Genomic DNA, 21,371 nt, shown 5'->3' on the forward strand with positions numbered 1-21,371 from the left:
ATTCTGTTGACTCTGCGCTAATTTCTGGAGGCTTTATGGCAGCGTAACAATCATAAGTCTCTCTTCCCTTTTCATTTGTACATTTATCGCTGTCAAACTTCCTATGATAACTGCTTTTGCTATGTCTCAAAGGTTTTGGTGTGTTGTATTATCTTTGTTGTTGCTTTCTAAAACCTTCATAATTCCATCTCTTATCTGGGTCAGTACCCACTCATTTTGCAGTAGGGAGTTATTCATCCTCCAATTATTTGCATTGGTTTCCTTAACTGTCTTTTTTGATTCTCAGCTTTCTTGTGTAGTGGTCTGAGAGAGAAGTCTGTGTCATCACTATGTGCTTGAATTTAGTCAGGCTCAACTTGTGTCCCAGCATGTGGTCTATTTTTAAATAGGTGCCATGTGCACTTCATAAGAATTAGAATTTTTTCCATCTGCTTCAAGAGCTCAATTCATATAATTGTTTAGTTCTGTAGCTTCCTTGTTAAGCTTCTTTCCCCATGACCTATCTTTCTCGGAGAGAGGTGGGTTAAAGTCCCATACTATGATTGTTTAGACTGAGGTTTCTTTTGTTTCCATCTTTTGGGGGGTTTGATTGATCAATTTAATGGGTGCATATTATATTTATTATACTGACAGATTCATTGGGTGCATATATATTTATTATACTGACAGATTCTTGATCTACTGATCCCTTGAACATTATATAATGCCCCTCCTTATATTGTTATGGTTTGTACCTTGAGATCAATTTTGTCAGAGATTACGATTGAAACCTGCTTTCTTTGAATTGCTGTTTGCTTGCTATATTTTTCACCAGCCTTTAATTCTAATCCTTATTTGTCTACAAGTTTGAGATGTGTCTCCTCTAGACAATAAGTCCAAAGGTTAAGTTTTCTAAGTGATTCTGCTGGTCTCTTTAATTTAATGGGTAAGTCCAGTTCATTGAAAAATCAGAGTTATTACATAGATCTGTGAACTCGGTGATGTCATCTCTTACTCTTTATATTGGGTATTTACCTACCTCCCTTCTTGTCAGTGTGTTGTGTGCATGTGTGTGTTGGGAGTTGGGATTCATTTTTGCCTTCTTTTCACCATTGGGCTAATGTTATCTTGGGGGCTGTTATCAATGTGTTGACTTCTGAGTGGAGTTGCTCTCTGCAGGGGTGTCCTATTTGTGCTCAGTGCATGTTGTTCTGACCATAGTGGGTTGGTAAGATTTTTTGGTAGATCTGTGTTTCTTTAATGCATTTTTTTCCTTGTCCATGAAGACTGTTCTCTGTCTATTTTGATAGATAGCTTGGCTGGATAGATAGTTTGGCATTGTTTTCCTTCAACTTGTTGAAGATGTTATCCTATTCTCTTTATTTGTTCATAGTGTCTGCCAATAAGTCTCAGCATATTCTTATATGAGTAACTTTTTATGTGGCTTCCTAATTTTCCCCTAGCAACTCTTATGATTTTTCTCTTTTCCCCTCAAATTTTGATAGTTCAACTATTAAGTGTCTTGATGACTTCTTCCTGATATTCAGTCTAACTTGTGTCCTCCCTGCTTCCTTAATGGTTGCCTGATTGTCATTCATTGTAGTGGGGAAGGTTTCTTCCAGGAATCACATCTCCATTTTTTGCAGTTGACATCTTGGTTGTTTCTTATACTGGTAATCCAATAATTTGAATGTTGTTTCTCTTCATAAACATTATACTTAGATTTTTCCAAATCCTCTGATTAACTTGTTTGATGGTCTTTCCCATTTGTTGAAATCTGCCTAGTTGTCCTCAAGTTCACTTTTATGGTTCTTCTCTATAGGCTGTTAGTGATGGTGTCCCTTAACTCTTGTATTTCCCTTTGGTGAGTGTCCTTTATCTTCTCTATCATTTCATCCTTTTTATGTATTGCTTCCCTCCTATCTTGTACAGCTCCAAACATCATCCTTAAGATATTTTCTGTAATAGATCAACACCTATTTTTACTGTAAATGTTGTTAGGTTCCAGATTTCCTCCAACTTTGCATTTCATTTCTCCTGCGTTTTCATTGAGTTTTTTGGGAGATGGTTGCTATCTTCGTGCAATTTTAGGAGAACTAGGTGCCATTTTCCAAAGAGTCAAAGAGCAATGGGCTCTCTCTTTGGCAGCCTTGTAGGAAGGCATCTGTGGACTGCCTGTAGCCAAGTGTGCTGCAGGGTTGGGCTACTACTTTGTCCTTCTGGCGTTTCACTCACTCTATAGCCAACTGGGATTCTGTTATTTGGAGAGCAATTTGGATGGCCTTCTCAGAGGATGCTGGTCAGATGGTGGCAGGCTGCAAGGGTGGCACTATTAGAGTCTATCAACAGGAGGTCATGGTGGCATGGCCCATGGTAGCGTGGAGTGCTTCAGGGGACATATGGGTGTGCCCACTCTGGCATGGAACACCACAGAGTGGGCATCATTGCCCAAGGTTGCAAGGAAAACCCCAGAAGGCTGGTGGGGCTTCCCACAGCAGTGTGGAGTCCTGCACAGGCAGGCAGATGTTCCTTCAGTAGGGTGGGACACCAAGAAGTGTGGGCTGAGATTCTACAAACCATGTAGAGTGTTGCAGATCACAGGTAGAATTTTGTCCAGGCACTTGGAGTGACTTGGGTGTTACCCAAGGTGGCAAGGAGCACCACGGCGGGTGAGTGGAAATTCCCCCAGGCTCCTGGAGCGCTGCATATGGTGGGCTGAGGTCCCCCAGCCATGTGGAGCACTGCAGAAAGCAGGTAGGTGGGCAGTGATGCCCTAGGCATGGGGAAGCTCCCCATTGGCTGGCGGGAGTGGGAGAAACACCAAACAAACCAAAAAAATGAGCCAGCCACAACTGTGGCAGGATAGAGAGAAGAGAAAAATAAATGAAATAAAAGAGCCGCTAGCCACCCAACTGTTGGGGTGGAGGGTTTTATACACAGCCCCACGGTGGTGGCAGCTGTGTCAATATTGAAGTAAAGCCCTTGGGTCAGTACCAGTTGTGACTGTGTCAAGGCTAAAGCTCAGCACCAGACAGCTGATGGTAAGCCACCGGCTCTTTAAAACCTAGTGGATCTGAGTCTACTTATCTTTATGATACTCCTCCTTGACCTGGTAGAGTGGAGTATCTCTCTCATTGGCTCTTCTACATTGATTTCTGTGGAGTCCCTCTGGTGTGTGTTACTTGGTCACCATCTTGACTCTCCTCCATAAAAATAATTTATAATTAAAGATAGCATTGTAATTTAAAATGGGCCTTGAAATATTCTTTTGTATGATGAATGTAATGCCATTCCCTTTGAATTTTCCATCTGTTCAGTATAGTTTAAATTTTTTTACAGTATGACTCATGGATATCTGCTTTTGCTATATTTATTTGATTTAGAGTGACCAAATATGACCAAACACTGTGAGACTCAAAACTGTAAAAACAGAAAGTAGCATGGAGATTGGATGAAGAACCATTATTAACCTGTGCTAAGAAATTACACAATCATCCTTGCTAAAAGTGAATGGACTTGAAGGACTTACTGATGACTGTCAGTTCATAGTATGGATTGTGGTGGCTAGCTGGAATGGACTTTCTTCAGATTCATAACACCCCTTGTACAGCAGAACAGAACAGAACACCGTGAGGTTGTGTGCCCTCCTCTTTATTTTATTATGTTTGAGTTTGGTTCTGTGGGTTTTCAAATAAAAATGTTTGACTCAGGGTTGTATCCTTTAACCATAATAATTCAATCTGCATGCTGAGCACACAGCACAAGAAGCTGGACTACTGTACAAAGAGAAACTCAGAATCAGGATTGGAAAAATGCTTATTAAAAAGCTGCAAATAGAGATGATACGGCATTGCTTACTGAAAATGAGGAGGATTTGAAGCACTTGTAAATGCAGATCAAGGGCTGCAGTCTTCAGTATGGATTGCAACTCAATGTAAAGAAAACAAAATCCACATATTGCCCCCAAGACAGAAGTGTGATGCACAGAGGAAATATTGAAGTAGTTAATGATTTCATCTTGCTTGGATTCAAAATAAGTGCTCATGGAAGCAGCAGTCAAGAATTCAAATGACACATTGAATCAGACAAATCACCCTCACAAGACCCATTCCAACGCTAAAGAGCTAGAATGCCACTCTGAGGAATAATGTGGCTGTGGCAGTTACATAATCTCTTGCCAACTTGAGCAAAGGGGTGGAGTCTAGCCTATCAATCAAGTCATAGTCAATGATGCCTCTGTGTGGACATGATCTTCTCATGAGGATTCCGGGAACTCCTTCTTCCTCCCTGGAGTTTGGACACACACTCTCTCTGCTACACATTTGGTTGACAAGCCACATGAAGTTATGCTGATGGCAGCCAGAGCCCTGGAGCTTGAGGAGCAATATAGATCACCTTGCCAGGGCTGAGATGGGTCCAGAGATTTCTCACCCACTGGTCTGTGATCTTCCTGATTTCAGCACCATTGTATGGGCTATGTGAGTCTGTAGGAGAGTATATGGACTGGTATCAGGAATATGGGCTAATATCAAACTTCTAGACTAGATCTGGACTGGGCCAGGATGTTTTTTTTAATATTCAATTAATCTTCTATATAAAAATCTCTCTTACACACATATTAGTGTCTCTGGATTTGTTTCTCTAGTCAGCCCAGACTAACAGAATGGCCCTGACTCAAACATGACCTTTCCGTTCACCACATAGACAAGTCGAAGTTGGACATTGAATAAGAAAGTCCAAGAAAAGAATCAATCCATTAGAAATATGTGCTCACAAAGAATATTACAAGATCCAACTTTAATAGATATATCATCAATAGTAAAAATAAGGTCTTCTTCCACTAATTTATAGACTTCAGCCAGTTTCTTCTTTCTTCAGAGTTGACTGTTTTTCTTCTCTTGACTCATCTTGTATGTCTTCCAGACCTTCCTTATTGTGCTTCATCAATCTAAAATCCATCCTTTTCTATGGGATAGCACGTCTGTAAAATTGTTGCAAAGCTATAATAGCTTGGAAGATGTCCACCTGGGTTTTGTTAAAAATGTGATATTCTCTCTCACCACAAAATCAACATGGCAGAAAAAATATACTTTTATTTTTAAGAAGCCCTAAGTAAGGAGCTCTGCTGGCATAGTAGGTTAGAGGACATGTTGGGCAGCTAACCTCACGGTCAGATGTCTGTAAGCCACTGGGGAAACATAAAGCTTTCTACCTCCATAAGGTTTGCCATTTTGGAAAAATGTAGGGACAGTTATACTTTGTCCGTTGTGGTCAGTTTGAGTCAGAATAAACCTGAGAGTAATGAGTTTGCTTTGCTTTGAGTTTAATGTAGGGATCCTGGTGGGCTAGTAGCTTACATGTTGGGCTGCAAACCACAAAGTCAGAAGTATTAATCCACCAGCTGCTTTTAAGGGAAAAGATGGGGCTTTCTGCTCCCATATATATTTACCACCTTAGAAGCCCTCAGTGGCGATTCTACTTTGTCCAGTAGGGTCAAAATAAGTAGAAATCAACTCAATGGTAGTGAATGAGATCAAGACAAGTGCACTATGGAGAAAATTTGTCTGCATCATCTGCTTATTGCAAAGCCATGTTTAAATATGATTTGTTTGGGGGAAAATGTATGTCTGAACTGTAAGCTTAGTAGAATTATTTTTTACTTGCCCTTATACAATACATACTTTACTAGTGTAAACAGCCTATTCTCCCATATCCTTTGCCACCCCATAAAAACAGGCTCATAGAGGAAACAGAAATCGTGAATGTATTTGAATGTATATGTTTCCTGAAGTATTAGAGGAAAGTAATATTTATTTTAAGCCTAATTGAAATAGAAATGTTCAGCATAATTTAAGAATGAGAATTTGTTAAATATAACAATATATTCTAATTCCTTCATTATCTAAAACACTGTATTCCCAGAGGAAGAGATTGGATATTGGAAACAGAATAACATATCAGCATCATTATTGACAATGAAACCATGCAATATAATGCAGTGTCCAGTTCAGCCCTGTATAATTGAATTCATTAGTTATTATATATTCCCAATTTTAATTATGAGAAGCAAGAACTGGGTCCCATTAGAAAGCTATGAGACATATTTTAGAAAGAAAAAGATGGCTATATTTAAAACTAACAAAGATATTAACAGATATTTTAACCTATTAATTGAACCTGAGTCTTTATGAAAATATAATTCCCTCCAAAGCTGCTCTGTCTAAACAGATCACATTTCCCAACTGGGAAAGTGGATAAGATTTACTTACTTTTCTCCCTGTCACCTTAATCATTTAGATTCTTTTTCTATATTTACCTTTTTTATTATTAATATATAAGTTTTCCAAGGTGCTGCATGTTTAATCACTCATCTACATATGCAAAGTTTGGGTGTTCAAGTAAACTAAGAAATAGAAGGAGTCCTGTATATATCTTTCTGAAAAATAACCTTCATTAATATCCAAAGGAAAAAAAATTCTGCTATGCTCTACAAGGAGTCACATAAACTTGAACTTGATCCAACCGCAACTGGATGATTGCTATGACAATTCTGAGGCCTGCTTCTTCCCCAGCAAGATAAGAAAACTACTGTCCTCACGAATATTATACCTTACTGATACAAAACTCATACAATTGGAATATTCACATGGACTGTCCTTATGTGGGGATCAATGAATCATCTCCTATTCTATTGCAATACAATTTATAATGAGAGGGATTAATTCTGAAAAAAGCATTAACTTTATTTAGGACAGAGACATGACAAAATGTTCCGTCAGCTAACATAAATTACTGGTATTAACTGTAGCATAACTCACCACATAAAATATAAATCTTTAGTTTCAAAAGAATAATTTTATACTAGAAAAAATAAACATATTTTATGCCATAGAGTGAACATCTAGAAACTGCATTTTTAATAAAATATACCAATACAAGGATGTACAAAATTTTTCTCATTTACAGATTATTTAATGCTGTGAAAATTATATTACAATTAATTGATTATATGGGGCTTTTTGGAAGGAGTACATCTTCACTGTAAGTAGGAGTGCAATTGTTTCTCAACTTATTTGCACTTTGTGATCCAGAGCTTCTTCATTGCACTTTTCATCTCTGCATTTCTCAGAGTATAAATTAAAGGGTTCAACAAAGGGGTGATAACAGTGCAAAATACAGTCAAAGATTTATCCATGGGCAAGGAGGAAGGAATTCTCACATACATGCCAATACAAGGGACAAAGAAGAGGACCACCACAGTGATGTGGGAGCCACAGGTGGACAGGGCTTTGCGCCTCCCCTCCTGACCAAGGCTCGTTAGGGAGTTCAGAAGGACTCCATATGAAATGAATAATAGCAAAAAGATGACCACACATATCGCCCCATCATTGGCAACCACCGTGAGACCTATGACATAGGTGTCAGTGCAGGCAAGTTTTAACAAGGGGTACATGTCACAGAGGATGTGGTCTATGACATTGGGGCCACAGAAGGGAAGGTTGTAAACAAAGAGAAGCTGAACTACAGCATGCATAAAACCTCCAACCCAGGCCAACAGCAGTAGCAGAATACACACCCGTTGACTCATTGTGGTCATATAATGCAGGGGCTTGCAAATAGCCACGTAGCTGTCATAGGCCATGACCACCAGAAGTGAAATCTCAGCACCACCAAAGAAGTGTCCTATAAAAAGCTGAATCATACAACCTTTAAAAGAAATGGTTTTCTTCTTATGGAGTAAGTTTATAATCATATTTGGGGTAACTGCAGTGGAATAAACAGCATCTATAAATGATAAGTAACCAAGAAAGAAGTACATCGGGGCATTCAAGGTTGCACTGACCACCACAGTCACAACAATGAGGAGGTTGCCCATCATTGTGACAATGTACATGAGCAAGAACACAACAAATAATATTTTCTGAACTTGAAGGCTCTGGGTGAGCCCCAAGAGGATGAACTCAGTCACATTGTTCCTTGGTTCCATATGCTCTTCTGTGTCCTTAGGTCTGACTTCAGGACTTATAAACCTGTAAGTATAATGATTACTGGTAACGATTAACAATCTTAAGATTATTTATTTATTCATTCAATGAATGACAACTTTGATTTACTATTTTCCAACACTATCCAAAGTTATAAGCATGCAAGTCTGATTAAAGATGGCCCCTAACCTCAGTGAATGTATGCACTAATGGGGAAACAAATTAGAAACATACATGAGGAAAAGACAGATTATTAAATACATGGGCCTGGTATGCTAACCTTTTATCTGAAAGTAAATAATATTGAACATATAATTAATATTATAAATGCAATTAAATTAGAAATAAAAATGTAATGTTGAAATAAAGTAAGATTTACCTCATATTTACTTTCAGTTAGTAAAAGAAATGATTTTGGACATTGTAGAAATGGAAGAATTTTCTTAAGTAACAACTGAAGTAAAAACTAGACATATCTTACAATTGAAAAAATTTTAAGGATTGTTAAAGGTACAATAAACACAGTCAAAGAAATAATAATAAGTTTGGAAAATCATTTACATTTTAGAAGATAAACATAAGGTTACAATATAAAACTGATGAAGAGTTCTATCTAGCTAGGCAGCAAAAAAACAACTAACAGGGACATGAGCAAAGGATATAAATGAAAGTTACAGAAAAAGTATGTCTAGGACAGTGGTTCTCAACCTTCCTAATGCCGTGACCCTTTCATACAGTTCCTCAAGTTGTGGTGACCTCCCAACCATAAAATTATTTTTGTTGCTACTTCATCACTGTAGTTTTGCTACTGTTATGAATCAGGTGACACCTGTGAAAGGATCCTTCGACCCCCAAAAGGGTCATGATCCACAGATTGAAAGCCACTGGGGTAAGGGGTCATCAAATATATCAGAGAAGGCTGAAACTCTCCTGTACATAGCAAAATGCAAAATAAAATAACAAATTTCACTTTATTCCTATTCGCCGGCCAAAAAAAAGGGTTTAAAGTGTTAATGATAAGTGACAAAGACATAGTCCTATCAATGACTGTGTGATTTATAAAGCTTTAAATAACAAAATAAAAGAAGAAAAATTTAAAGTAGATTCCATCATAAGAGAAAGGGTTGTATGTATTATAAAACATGCAAACAAAAAACTATTGAGAATGAATCAGACCTATACTTCTGTTTCAGAGATCTCAACAAGATATTATTTCACCAAGATACTATTAAACAAGTGAAACTATGATTATAAATATTTGCATATGCTTATATGAGCATGGAAGAATATGGAATGATATTTTTGATTTTGTTACAAACAATTTATATCTCTGCTTCTGTTATACATAAAATGATAAAAATTATGTGAAGGGAGGTTTCAATGAAAAGAAAACAAAACTACATATCTACAAATATATATATATATATAATTAATATTCACCAGTCCTGCAATGTCTTTAGCATTTTCAGTAATAATATGCAGATACTAAGTTTCTATTGATGTTGATTTCAATATCTACCTTCCTAATTCTACCTGACCTCATAACGTTGCATGAATTATCCTGGGTTCTAACTATGGCTAAGCACTCTGCATGTGCACTAGATCCTATTCTCCCTATTACACTCAAAACATTGCTCATGGAATAATTTCTTCCATTTCCAACATCACCAATTTTCCTCTGTTTTGCATTGCTCTGTCCACACATGTATACACTATAAAAGGTCAATTGCTTAAATAATCTAATCACCAACTTCACATCTATTTTAAGCAAACAACTCCATCCTACATACAAACTTCTTCACAATAAACAGTTACAATCCTGTTCTTATACTGCCTATTATTCCTATGGACTGAAATAACAGCTTGCTTATTTAAATAACATCTCCTTATATTCTTGAAAGACAACTAATCAAGGTTTATGCAGGCTAACGCAATTCTAATAATCAAAAAAGATTAGCAAACAAAACTTAGAGGACACTACAATTGATGTAAGATTGGTATTCACAAATACCTGGCCACTAAAATACCCACATTTAATATTGAAATATTATAAGTTACACTTGAACTCATTTCTAAGAACACTAATCTTAGAGAAAGGAGACATATTCTGGATTTTTATAGCATGGACAAATCCAAAATTATATTACAAAATATAGTCAATTCTCATACATTTTACTGGTCACAAAGTATTTCTAATATGCATGATGATCATAATCACTTAGAAGAATATTAAAATTTTGACTTTCCCAATCACATTGCCCATGTACTTTAGCAATGTACAAAACCAGTGAAGACTCTTATATATAAAAATACTTCCAGAGTTACCTGCATCAACAAACAGTCCTATTACCCAACTTCTCCATTGAGGTAGCTTTTCTCTGGTCTTAAAAGGTAACAGCTTCCGGCAGTGAAGCCATCTCTGCTGACACAGAGAGTAAACTAGTAGCTGCACCATCACCACGTGAAGAAACAATTCCATGTGCTTCACCAGGGCTGTTCCATCTTGATTACTGAGGGAGTAAAAGAAGGTGCTTTATAAAACACTGGACTTTTCAAGAAGAATACAAAAACTGTCATGCAAAAAAACAAAGTCTGAATCTTGGTTTTAAACCATGAATCTTGGTCCTGAAAATAAGTTTTAAATAAATAGGATGTGGTTTTAAAGGAGAGTTTATTTTGTGAAGCAAAAAAATTGTGAATTGCTAAGATGGATATTTTATAGCTTGTCATTTAGAAGTGAAGTAGGGAACTAGCGTTTACAGCATTCAGCTTCTGAATGCTTTATACTGGCCTAACTTCATACAGCATAGTTGAAGTTTGGTTTGCCTGAAGGATGCATAATAATTTCATGTTCATATGTAGTTATCCTTTGAGTCTATCATTTCAATTCCTGAAATAGCTAATCATCTAAATACTCCTATTAACAAGCACTATCCACAGTAAGGGCCACATTCTGTGGACACTTATTTACATTTGACTGCAATACATATAGTTGAGTCATTCAATTCCTGCAACTCCAAGGGTGATTCTACCGTAATTGAACTCTTTGGGACATTAATCATAATTCTGAGAGGAGCTTCCACATCTCCAGAGATGCCACAAGGATAGTGCCCACATCGAGAAGGACTTAGAGACCTGGGAACTCGGGGGAGAAAAATCACCAAAGGACAGCCTGAGGCCAAATCACCCACAGGGAAGAACAGTGGTCAGAACTGGAGTTTGTGAATATCATCTTGCTTAATTTACGACCTTCAAGCAAAACCATTTGGTAAGTTTCAGTCTGACTTTGTAGATGTCATTCAGAAAATGAAAGAAAATTAAGATTTCAGAACAAGTCATTGGAAACTATATTCAAAAGCACATATGCAGGGTAGTTCCCTATAAAGAAAAGTTAATGTCCTAACTCTTCTACCTGTGGAAGTGACTCTGTTTAAATAGAATGTGTGAAAATATTCTTAGTTTACCTAACGTGAGGCCATCCACCAATTGGGTGGCCACCAGCCAGTTAGGTGGCCACCACTGCTGTGCTGGCCAATGAAGAGAAAAGATGCACAGAAACAGAGAGGTAAAGAATGCCACTCGAGGTTGGAGTTGCCACCCAGGAATTCTTGGAGCCATTAGAAGCGAAGAGAGAGGCAAAGAACAGATTCTCCCTCTCTGCTTCAGAAGAAGCAAGACAGCCACCACCCTGATGCTGGACTTAGTCTCCAGAACTGTGAGAAAATAACCATCAGTTGTCTAAGACACCAATCTGTCGTACAGTGATACCTTGGTGGTCGAATAAGTCCAAGCTGGAACTGCTTGTAAAGTTTGGAAAAAATCTGCTTGGTGTTCATAACTTCGCTTGATAGTCCAACAGAAAATTCAACTTGAAAAAAATCCCCTATGGACTGAGACTGAGAAACATGTGGCATCTCGCCACAGACACAAAAGGATGACGCTTCAGTGTCAGCACTGCTCTCTCTCAGAAAACACATGGTGCTTGTATTATTAGGGCATTAACATGTTTGTGCTTCTCTCCTTTTTTGCGCTTTATTTGCATAAAATATTGTAACCATGGCTCAAAGAAAGGTAGTGGAACCAACAATAAAGCTAAGAGGAAAGCGGGGAGAACCACGATAGAGTTAAAGAAAGAAATCCTTGTCTGATTTGGAAGCAGAATACGTGGCTAAGTCGACATGATCAAATTTGGGTGGGGAGCAAGGGGGTGGGGGTAATGATTAAAGTGACTAATGTATTGAAAGGTGTGAAATCATTAACTACAGGAAAAAAAAAAAAAGAAAGAACCCAGACCATCCAAGAGGTTAAAAAGTTCCTGTATTTGGATAAATCAGAGACAACTCGATGGTGATAGAGTGTCAGAGAAAATGATATGCAGGAAGGCTAAAAGCCTCCCTAATGATTTAATGAAAATGTTGAGTTGTCCCAAGTTTTCACAGCCAGCCACGAGTGGCTGGAAAAATTCAAAAAGAGAACAGGCAAGTACAGTGTAGTGAGACACTGGGAAAGTGTGAGCACAATAAAAAACACTGAGAAACTCATGGCTGAATTTAGTAGATACCTGGGGGCGGAGGGTTTCATTCCTGGGCAACTATTTAGCTATGATGACACTGGACTCTTTTGGGAGGGGGGAGAAGGGTGGGGAATGTCTAATAAGACTTTCATTACTGAAGAGGAAAAGGCATTTCCAAGCCACAAGCCTATGCAAGATAGACTCGCTCTACGTTTCTTGTATGGGAGTGCTGGTGGGGGCGTTAAAGTGAAGTCCATGTTAGCGTACCATTCTGAAAATCCACAGGTTTTCAAACAACAAAACAAAATGGAAACTAAGTTAATTTTATTTACCATGCTGTGTATTGATATATAATGTACTATATTTATTGTATTTAGATGTTTTAGGGAATATTTCCACAACCTGGAAGTGTTAACTTTGTGCCAAAGCCTGGAAAACATAAAGTTATAAGTGTACTTTTTTGGGTCTCAGAACCAATTATTTAGTTTTCCATTATTTCTAATAAAAAATTACATTCCATTATCAAACATTTTGGTGTCTGGATGTGTATTTGGAATGAACTGAGTTCACCAACCTAGGACTCACTGTATTCTGTTACAGCGTTATCCAAGTAGCAAAGATCTTCACTGACTTAGAAAGAGTTTCAGGCAGGGAGGTAGCTAGAAACTGTATAGAACCAAAAACAAAACAAGACAAAAACAAATTGATAACTTGGGAATATTTAAGTCCTTAACAAACAGTGCTTTATAGAGAACTTGCCACCAGCTATTCTTTCCATACCAAGTGACAATGAGCTGTGTTGGTGTAAGAGGAGGAAAAGCCATTGGGAAATGTGAATAAAGAGAAAGGAGACTAGTAGAAATTATGACTCTGATTATCTTTTATATATCTCCTCTCTTTTTACTGCACTCCAAACCAAATTCATTGCCTGAGAATAAATTCTGGTTCATAGCAGCTTTATAGAACAGAGAAAAACTGTCTCACAGAATTTCTAAGGCTATCAGTCTTTATAGAAGTACACGACTATGTCTTTCTCTTCAGAATGGTTGGTGGGCTATCAAAAGAGCTTTCAGTCAGCAAAAAGGAGGTTGAACACTGCACCAGCGGGCACCATTCGACCTTCTTATTAGACTCAACATTTCCAGAGAAAGCTCAGGTTAAATGAGCCATTCCAATGACTCCCTTCCCGTCCCTGACTTTGGAAGCAACACAAGATGCACTTGGGTGTGCATCTTCATTTATTAGATTATCTAATAAAAATATAATAAAAAGTTTTCATTTTTGAGTGAGTTCAGAACAAGGGACAACTTTAAAGAGGATCCTGGCTATACCTCAAGTTGCCCTAAGAAATTAGCATTGTGAGCAGGCAATTTTTTTAGGATCTTTTTTCCTAAGACAAAATGAGAAATCATAAATCTCTGGCAAGAACCAGTTCAAAAATCATAATATTGATCTATAGATTAATCAATGACTCCATACACGCTTCTGAAAAATAAGAGTGTATTTGTTCTTATTTTGTGGAACTATCAAGTCTATTATAACCTAATAACAACCTTATAAGCAACAGAAGGAAATCCCATCCCATCCTATGATATCCTCACAATCATTGCAATACTTGAGCCTATTGTTGCAGTCATTGGGTCAATCCATATCTTGGAGTCTTCCTCTTATTACATTTACCTTCTATTGACTAAATTTGGCATCATTTTCAAGTGACTGGTCCCTCCTGAGATTATGTCCAAATTACACAACAGTTTTGGCATCCTCACTTATAAGCAGAATTCTAACTATGATCCACACAATGAAGCACTCTTGCACACCCAATAAAACACAATTCAAAATCCTTCTTATATGGTCTTCATTGAGGGAAGATCCATCTGATGGCATGAATCTCCTTCATTCCACGTTCTCTTCAGAATTTCTCTTGCATTTCCCACGGCTGCACCCTGCGAATGTACTACTACACGCTTATTTCAATTCAGCTTCAATTAAGGTCAATAAAGATTAGCAAAATCTTATCTGCATGTGATATTAATGGTGTTCAATAATTTGGCACTATGTTGAATCGCCTTTCTTTAGGTTGGGGACAAATGTGAACCTCTTCCTGTCTGTTGGTCAGGTAGCTGTCCTCCAAAGTTCTTGTGACAAAACAGAGAGTTCTTCCATCTCATCATCAATTTGCTGAAATATTTCAATTGATATTCCATCAATTCCTAGAGCCTTGATTTTCACTAATGCCTTCAGTTCAGCATGGACATCTTCCTACAATACCATCAATTCTTGATCATATGGTTGAAAATCAACCAAGTCTTTTTGGTGCAATGAATGCCTATTCCATTCATCTTTTTTTGATACATCCTGCCTTACTAAATATTTTGCCTATAGAATCCTTCAATATGACAATCAAAGACTTGAATTTTTTCTTCAGCTCCTTCCATCTGAAATGGAACAAGCATAAATGGAGATACTGTGATAATTATCAGAGATTGGAATACAAAAGTTGGAAACAAAGAGGAAGGAACAGTACTTGGAAAATGTGGTCTTGGTGATAGAAATGAAGCTGGAGATCGATCACATGATAGAATGAGACCAACAACTTGTTCACTGCAAATGCTTTCAAGAACACAAAGGGTGGGCTTCTGCAGATGAAATACACAGGAAGCATCCAACAGACCTGGAAAGAACACACAGAGTCACTGTACCAAAAAGACAACTGATATTCCACCATTTCAACAGTTAGCATATGAGCAAAAATGAATGGGCCTGAAGGAAGAAGTTCAAGGAGAAAACATGGAGGCCATCAAGGATTTCATCTCACTTGGATCCACAATCAATCTTGGAAGCAGCAGTCAGGAGATCAAAAGACACATTGCCTTGGGTAAGCCAGCACGAGGCCTCTTTAGAAGTGTTGCAAAGCAGGAATGGTACTTTAAGGACTAAGGTGTGTCTGTCCCAAGCCAAAGTATTTTCAATCGTCTCATATGCATTTGCATCTGAAAGTTGGACATTGAATTAAGAAGACTGAAGAAGAATTGAGGTATTAGAATTATGATCCTGGTGAAGAATATTGAAAGTGCCATGGGCTGCTAAAAGGACAAACCCATCAATCTTGGACAAAGTACCCACAGAATGCTCCTTAAAGGCTAGGATGGAGAGACCAATCCTTGGAGAAGAATATCATTCTTGGTAAAGTAGAGGGGAAGTGAAAAGGGGGAAGGGCCTTGAATAGATGGATTTTCATAGTGTCTACAAACACTGAGGTCCAACATAAGAACAATTGTGAGGATGACACAGGATCTGACAGTGTTTCCTTCTGTTGCCCAGAGGGTCTCTGAAAGTCATAAACATCTCAATGTCACCCAACAACCACATATTTGATTATGTTTTCATTGCTGTCCCTACTATATTCTGCAAGCATTTCTAAATGTTCACCCTGGTGTGGTCCCATATGACCTCCCACACTGATTCATCACATATTTGCCTGAACATCCACCCACAAATTATTGTTTGTTATTACTATTGTTACAGGATTGTAGGTGCTATAGTATTTACCATATATGGCCTTTATTCTTACATGCCTCACTGCATCTTCATTTACCTGGTCATACTATCAATTCCTCCACATGATGTCCTGCATTTCCCTTCACCAGAATTAACACATCTATTATCACCTTAGTTTCACCTTCCCTCCTTTCCATCCCTGGTAGTCTAATTTCCTTTAAAAAATTTATTTATTGGGAGCTAATACATATACTATATCATTCAACAGTTCAATCATGTCAAGTAGAATTGTACATTTGTTACCACAATCAGTTTCCAAACATTCTTTTTCTTCCTGGACCCCTTGACATTGTCTCCCTTTTACTCGCACCCTCCCCCCCCCCACTGTACCCCCACCCCTTAAAACACTTATTCTACTTACTGTCCCTTTAGGTTCATCAGTCCAGAGTTCCACATACCAAAAAACAGAAAACACCACTTCAAGAGGGTGACCTCTGATGACATAACACCTCTGAGATACACCCTAATATGAGCAAACAAAAACAAAACAAAGCAAAGAAAATGTTGAATACCCGATCAGGTCCAGTGTGCATCAGAGGGGAAGATCAAATGGCAATTTTTAACTGTTCAAGTCAGATTTATGCATTTGATCTGCTACACTCATCTCTCCAATGCCCCGTGTTTAGTAACCCCTTCCTCTCATCCTTGAATTGTGGATAGAGTGAGCTCACCAAAGGCTTGTTTCCTAATATTTCCCACATAATCATTTTAAAAATAAGGGTTTTATATAATATTTCCTTTTTGTATTTGACTTACTTCACTATATAAAATGTTCTCCAGACTCGTCCATGTTCGGAGATGTTCTAGATTCATTAATTTTTATTGTCTAACATTTCATTATATACAAGTACTATAGTTTATTCATCTATTGAGGGGCAACTAGATGTTTCTACATTCTTGCTATTGTGAATAATGCTGCAGTGAACATGGGTGTGCATACGTTTATTCATGCCATGGCTCTTAATTCTTTAGAATTATATTTTACAATATACATATTGTTTTAAGAATTGATTTCTGGCTTATATGATATTTTTACTTTCAGCTTTTTAAAGAAGTGCTGATTGTACTATTTTAAATATCACTAGTAGTACATAAAAGTTTCAATCTTACCACCATCGTACCAGCATGTGTTGTCTTATGTTTTTTAATCAGTGCATGCTGGGATGGGATTTCATTGAGGTTTTTATTGCATCTTGCTAATGTCTAGTCATCACAAGCATCTGTTCAAGTGTTTGTTAGCTACTAGAGTGCATTTTTTGGTGAAGTGTCTGTTTATAACCCTTTTAATTAGATCCCGATATCTCTCTTGTAAATTTGGTCATTTTGCATCATTTTTTAGATTACAACCTTGTAAGATTTGTGTTTGCCAAAAATGTTTTCCCAGTATGTAAGTTCTCTTTCTACCCATTTAATGAAGACTTTGGAGAAACACACATATTTAATTTTTGGTAGTACCCCATTAACTAGTTTATCTTTTGTTATTTGTGTATAGTTAGTTGTGTTTGATAGCCTATTTGTACCATATATTGGGACCCCTTTTGGTCCCTATATTTTCATCTATGATTTTACAGTTTTTAGTTTGAGATTTATGTCTTTGATCCATTCTGGCTTATTTATATGAATGGTATAAGAAATAGACCTTGTTTCATTTTTCTACAAATGGATACACAGTTTGATAGAACAATTTGTTAAATAGATAATTTCTTCCTCATCTGATGGATTTGATTCTTTGTCAAATACCTGCTGCTCAGAACCACCTAGAGTTATTTCTGAATTCTTAACTCTGTACCATTGGTCTAAATTTGTAGCCATTTGACTGCTGTAACAATACATTGGGTTCTGAGAATTGTGTTGTGTGAAATCTCCTACTTTGTCCTTATTCCTCAGTCATGCTTGAGCTATATGGATGTCTGGTGGTTCTGTTGGGTAAGTGTAGGGCAAGGTCAATCATTCAAATCCCCAGCTGCCCTTTAGGAGAAAAATGAGGCTAGCTGCCCTTGTACACACTAGAACACTTGGAAACTCTATCTAAGGCCACTGTTAGAATAACCTAACTGCAACAGGCTCCTTTCCAGATAAAATTGGTTATTACTTTATATATTCCATTAGAGAATGTATTGGAAATAGGATCAGTATATTATTATATTAATAAATCATGCTGGGTTGTATTGAGAAATAGAAGTAATATTAAATAAGAAATTCAAAAGAAAGCTAAAGAGATTTATTGTGATAACAGAATGATGAACAGGAAATAATTTTAGCCACTTTTTGGATTTCAGAAATTTCTTCTGAATATTACTCTGTTTTCTCAATCTGATCAATAGCAAACTTTCTGAAGTAACTTATTTTATACTGTTTTAAATACAATAAACTATTCAAGTCTCATTTCTATACATATTGGTAAAAATAAGATTACAATGTAAGCTTAGTTTTATATTTTAATTTATAACAGGAAAACTACCTGTACTCTTTTTTTAATCCTCTAGAATTTCTCCATTGTACTCATTCTAACCTCAAGAATCCTTTATCCTACATTTGGAGTGCCTTTACAAGTACAAAGAGAAGCCTTCCTAGAGCATCCACTGACCTGACTAAGTGCTTCATTGTGATAATGTATTATCAAAGTGTGTTGCATTAGCATTAGCAATGGTATTTGCGTTGTGGGTGCATATTTTTATTCTGCCTTTGATTAACTTTTTCCTCCAGAGATTTTCTATGGCATTTTTCATCTCAGAATTTCTCAAGGTGTATATCAGAGGATTCAACATAGGCGTGACCTTGGTAAAAACCACAGACACAGATTTATCAATGGGAAAGTTGGAAACTGGTCGAACGTACATGAAAATACAGGGGACAAAGAAGAGGACAAGCACTGTGATGTGGGAGCTACAGGTCAACAGGGCTTTGCACCTCCCTTCTTGACTGTGCGTCTTCAGGGAGTTTAGGATGACCCCATAGGAGATTAGTAGAAGGATAAAGATGACCATACAGATGGCTCCACCGTTGAAAACCACAGTGAGGCCCACAAAGTAGGTGTCAGTACAAGCAAGCTCCAATAAGGGGTACATGTCACAAATGAAGTGATCGATGACATTGGGGCCACAGAAGGGGAGTCTATACACAAACAGAATTTGAACTGTAGAGTGCAAAAATCCTCCAACCCAGGCCACCATCAACCACAGGATGCAAACTTGTCGATTCATGATGGTCATGTAGTGCAGTGGCTTACAGATGGCCACATAGCGATCATAGGCCATTGCCACCAGAAGAAAGACTTCAGCACCACCAAATAAGTGTTCTATAAAGAGCTGGCCCATGCAGGCTGGGAAGGAAATTGTCTTTTTATCACAGAGTAAGTCTGCAATCATTTTGGGGGAAACGGCAGTAGAATAAACAGCATCCATGAATGACAGATAAGCAAGGAAGCAGTACATGGGGGAGTCCAAGGAGGGACTTGCAAAAACAGTCATGACAATCAACAGGTTCCCCACCATTGTCACAATGTAGATGAGCAGAAACAAGACAAATAATGCCTTTTGGCCTTCAGGATCCCGAGTGAGTCCCAGGAGGACAAATTCTGTCACATTGTTCTTCATTTACTCATGCACAAGGTCTGCTTCAGTGATGGGAACTCAGGAGGAGAAGAGCTGGAATGCAATCAGGGAATCATGAAGCCCACTATGGATGTGCCAGTCATATCATGGAGCACTTCCTCACAGCTGAGTCATCTGCAGGGGCTTATGCATAATAAATATTTGGGAACATTGAGTTTTTCTTGAAAAACTGCATTTTTTCCTTTTATATTTCTATTTCTTCTCTGATAATTGGTTTGGGCTTAACTGAATGCTCTCTAAGTCTTCTCTGATGAGACCCACTCAGATTTTTCTCAGATACCTAAAAGTCATTCATTCGTGTAATCATTGTTTTTTAAAGTAGTCGGTGCTTAGGAAATTGTCATTGATGACAAATAGAAGAAAGAGTTTCTGTTCTAAATGAACTTATTCGGGTGGTAGTTACAAATTATACGTAAGTAGACTACATATAACCAGTTCTTTAACATTTGGCTTTGACAGTAAATTGACATAAAATTAGTGGTGAGTATCTTTACATGAGATCTGTGTATCACTAAAAATATGTCCTCTTCAGGAATTACTCACTACATATTATGATAATACACTATTAGATGTGCAGTGCTTCTTGCTTCACATGTAACATAAATTTGAAGTCTTTTTGGCTCATTAAATTTTAAGAACTTGCCCTTTGAAATGTATGGGAAACTACAAGGTCTTTAGCATATTAGTCCATGTCACAATTATTTGGTCACAGATTTTCTATCAGTTTATTGACGAACAATTTCTGTCACTTTCTTCTTGCCCATCTCACATCTCTATACACTATTATCATTTAGTCGGTACTTCAGTGGTTTTTCTGATGAGTACCTTTACAATATCATCTAAATCTTAAGCAATTTGAATTGAATTGAACAGGCCCCTTAGAATCAACTAGTATTTTTCAGACTTCATTATTTTCAAAACACTTAAATGACCTGAGTCATGAGATGGGCAGAAAGGAGACTCTACAAAGAGAGATAGAGGATGGTGAAATATAGTTTCATATATTCTTTCTAGGTACTGAGAATGGAGCCCTTATGGCTTCATGGTGTATGTGTTGGGCTGCTATCAGCAATGTCAGCTTTTCAAAATCACTAGCCACTCATGGGTGGATGATATAAGGTTTGCTAGTCCCTTACAGATTTATACCCATGGAAACCTGAGGGGCAGTTCTACTCTGCCTTATAGGTTTGCTATGAGTCAGAATTCACTCAATGTTATTAATGATGTTATTTGGTTTGTAGGCACAGAGAGAGGTCAAAGTTAAAACCTTAAAGTCAAGATTACAAAAAGGAGCATTCTCAAGGGGGAAGGCAAACTCAAGGTAAGGGGTCAAGAATAATAGTCATTTTCTCAAAATTTTGCTCAGTTCATTCATTGGGAAGTAAATGGATACAACTAGATCACATCACAATTCTTGCAAGTCCAACTCTCTGATGTTATCGCCGAAACCCCAAATTACATAAATATTCCTATTAATATATATAAATAAACAACCATTTTCAAGCTCATCACTGCCACTTTAAAAATACTAGTAGTGAGATTTGGCTGTTATACTGACCAAACGATGATGAAAGTTTCTCACTCAATGGGTGCCTGTGGAAGACCCAGAACATCTCTAAAGAGACGTCACAGGACAGTGAAGAAGAATGTCTACTCCGCAGCAACACGGCCAGCAATTGAATTCCACCTGCATCACCTACTGTCCATGGGACCTTGGGC

The 21,371-nt window shown here is 37.5% G+C and overlaps 1 protein-coding gene and 1 pseudogene across 3 annotated transcripts; both read right to left on the bottom strand.

Annotated features, from left to right (window-relative positions):
* Nucleotides 1-5,260: 5,260 nt before the first annotated feature.
* LOC142446546 (olfactory receptor 4A15-like) lies at nucleotides 5,261-7,972 on the bottom strand. 3 transcript variants are annotated; one of them, XM_075548297.1, is made up of 2 exons: nucleotides 7,057-7,972; nucleotides 5,261-5,289 (listed from the first exon to the last, which is right to left on the bottom strand). In XM_075548297.1, the coding sequence occupies exons 1-2, from the start codon at nucleotides 7,964-7,966 to the stop codon at nucleotides 5,261-5,263; spliced, it is 939 nt and encodes a 312-aa protein (XP_075404412.1). In that variant the 5' UTR covers nucleotides 7,967-7,972. The 3 variants fall into 3 exon arrangements, with proteins under 3 accessions (XP_075404412.1, XP_075404411.1, XP_075404410.1); XM_075548296.1 differs by lacking the exon at nucleotides 5,261-5,289 and adding an exon at nucleotides 5,549-5,552 and having other exon boundaries at nucleotides 7,074-7,966; XM_075548295.1 differs by lacking the exon at nucleotides 5,261-5,289 and having other exon boundaries at nucleotides 7,049-7,966.
* A 10,706-nt stretch (nucleotides 7,973-18,678) lies between these two features.
* Nucleotides 18,679-19,634, bottom strand: LOC142445754 (olfactory receptor 4A5-like; annotated as a pseudogene).
* Nucleotides 19,635-21,371: the final 1,737 nt, after the last annotated feature.

The sequence above is a fragment of the Tenrec ecaudatus genome, chromosome 4 (assembly GCF_050624435.1).
Source record: "Tenrec ecaudatus isolate mTenEca1 chromosome 4, mTenEca1.hap1, whole genome shotgun sequence".
NCBI classification, from domain to species: Eukaryota; Metazoa; Chordata; class Mammalia; order Afrosoricida; family Tenrecidae; genus Tenrec; species Tenrec ecaudatus.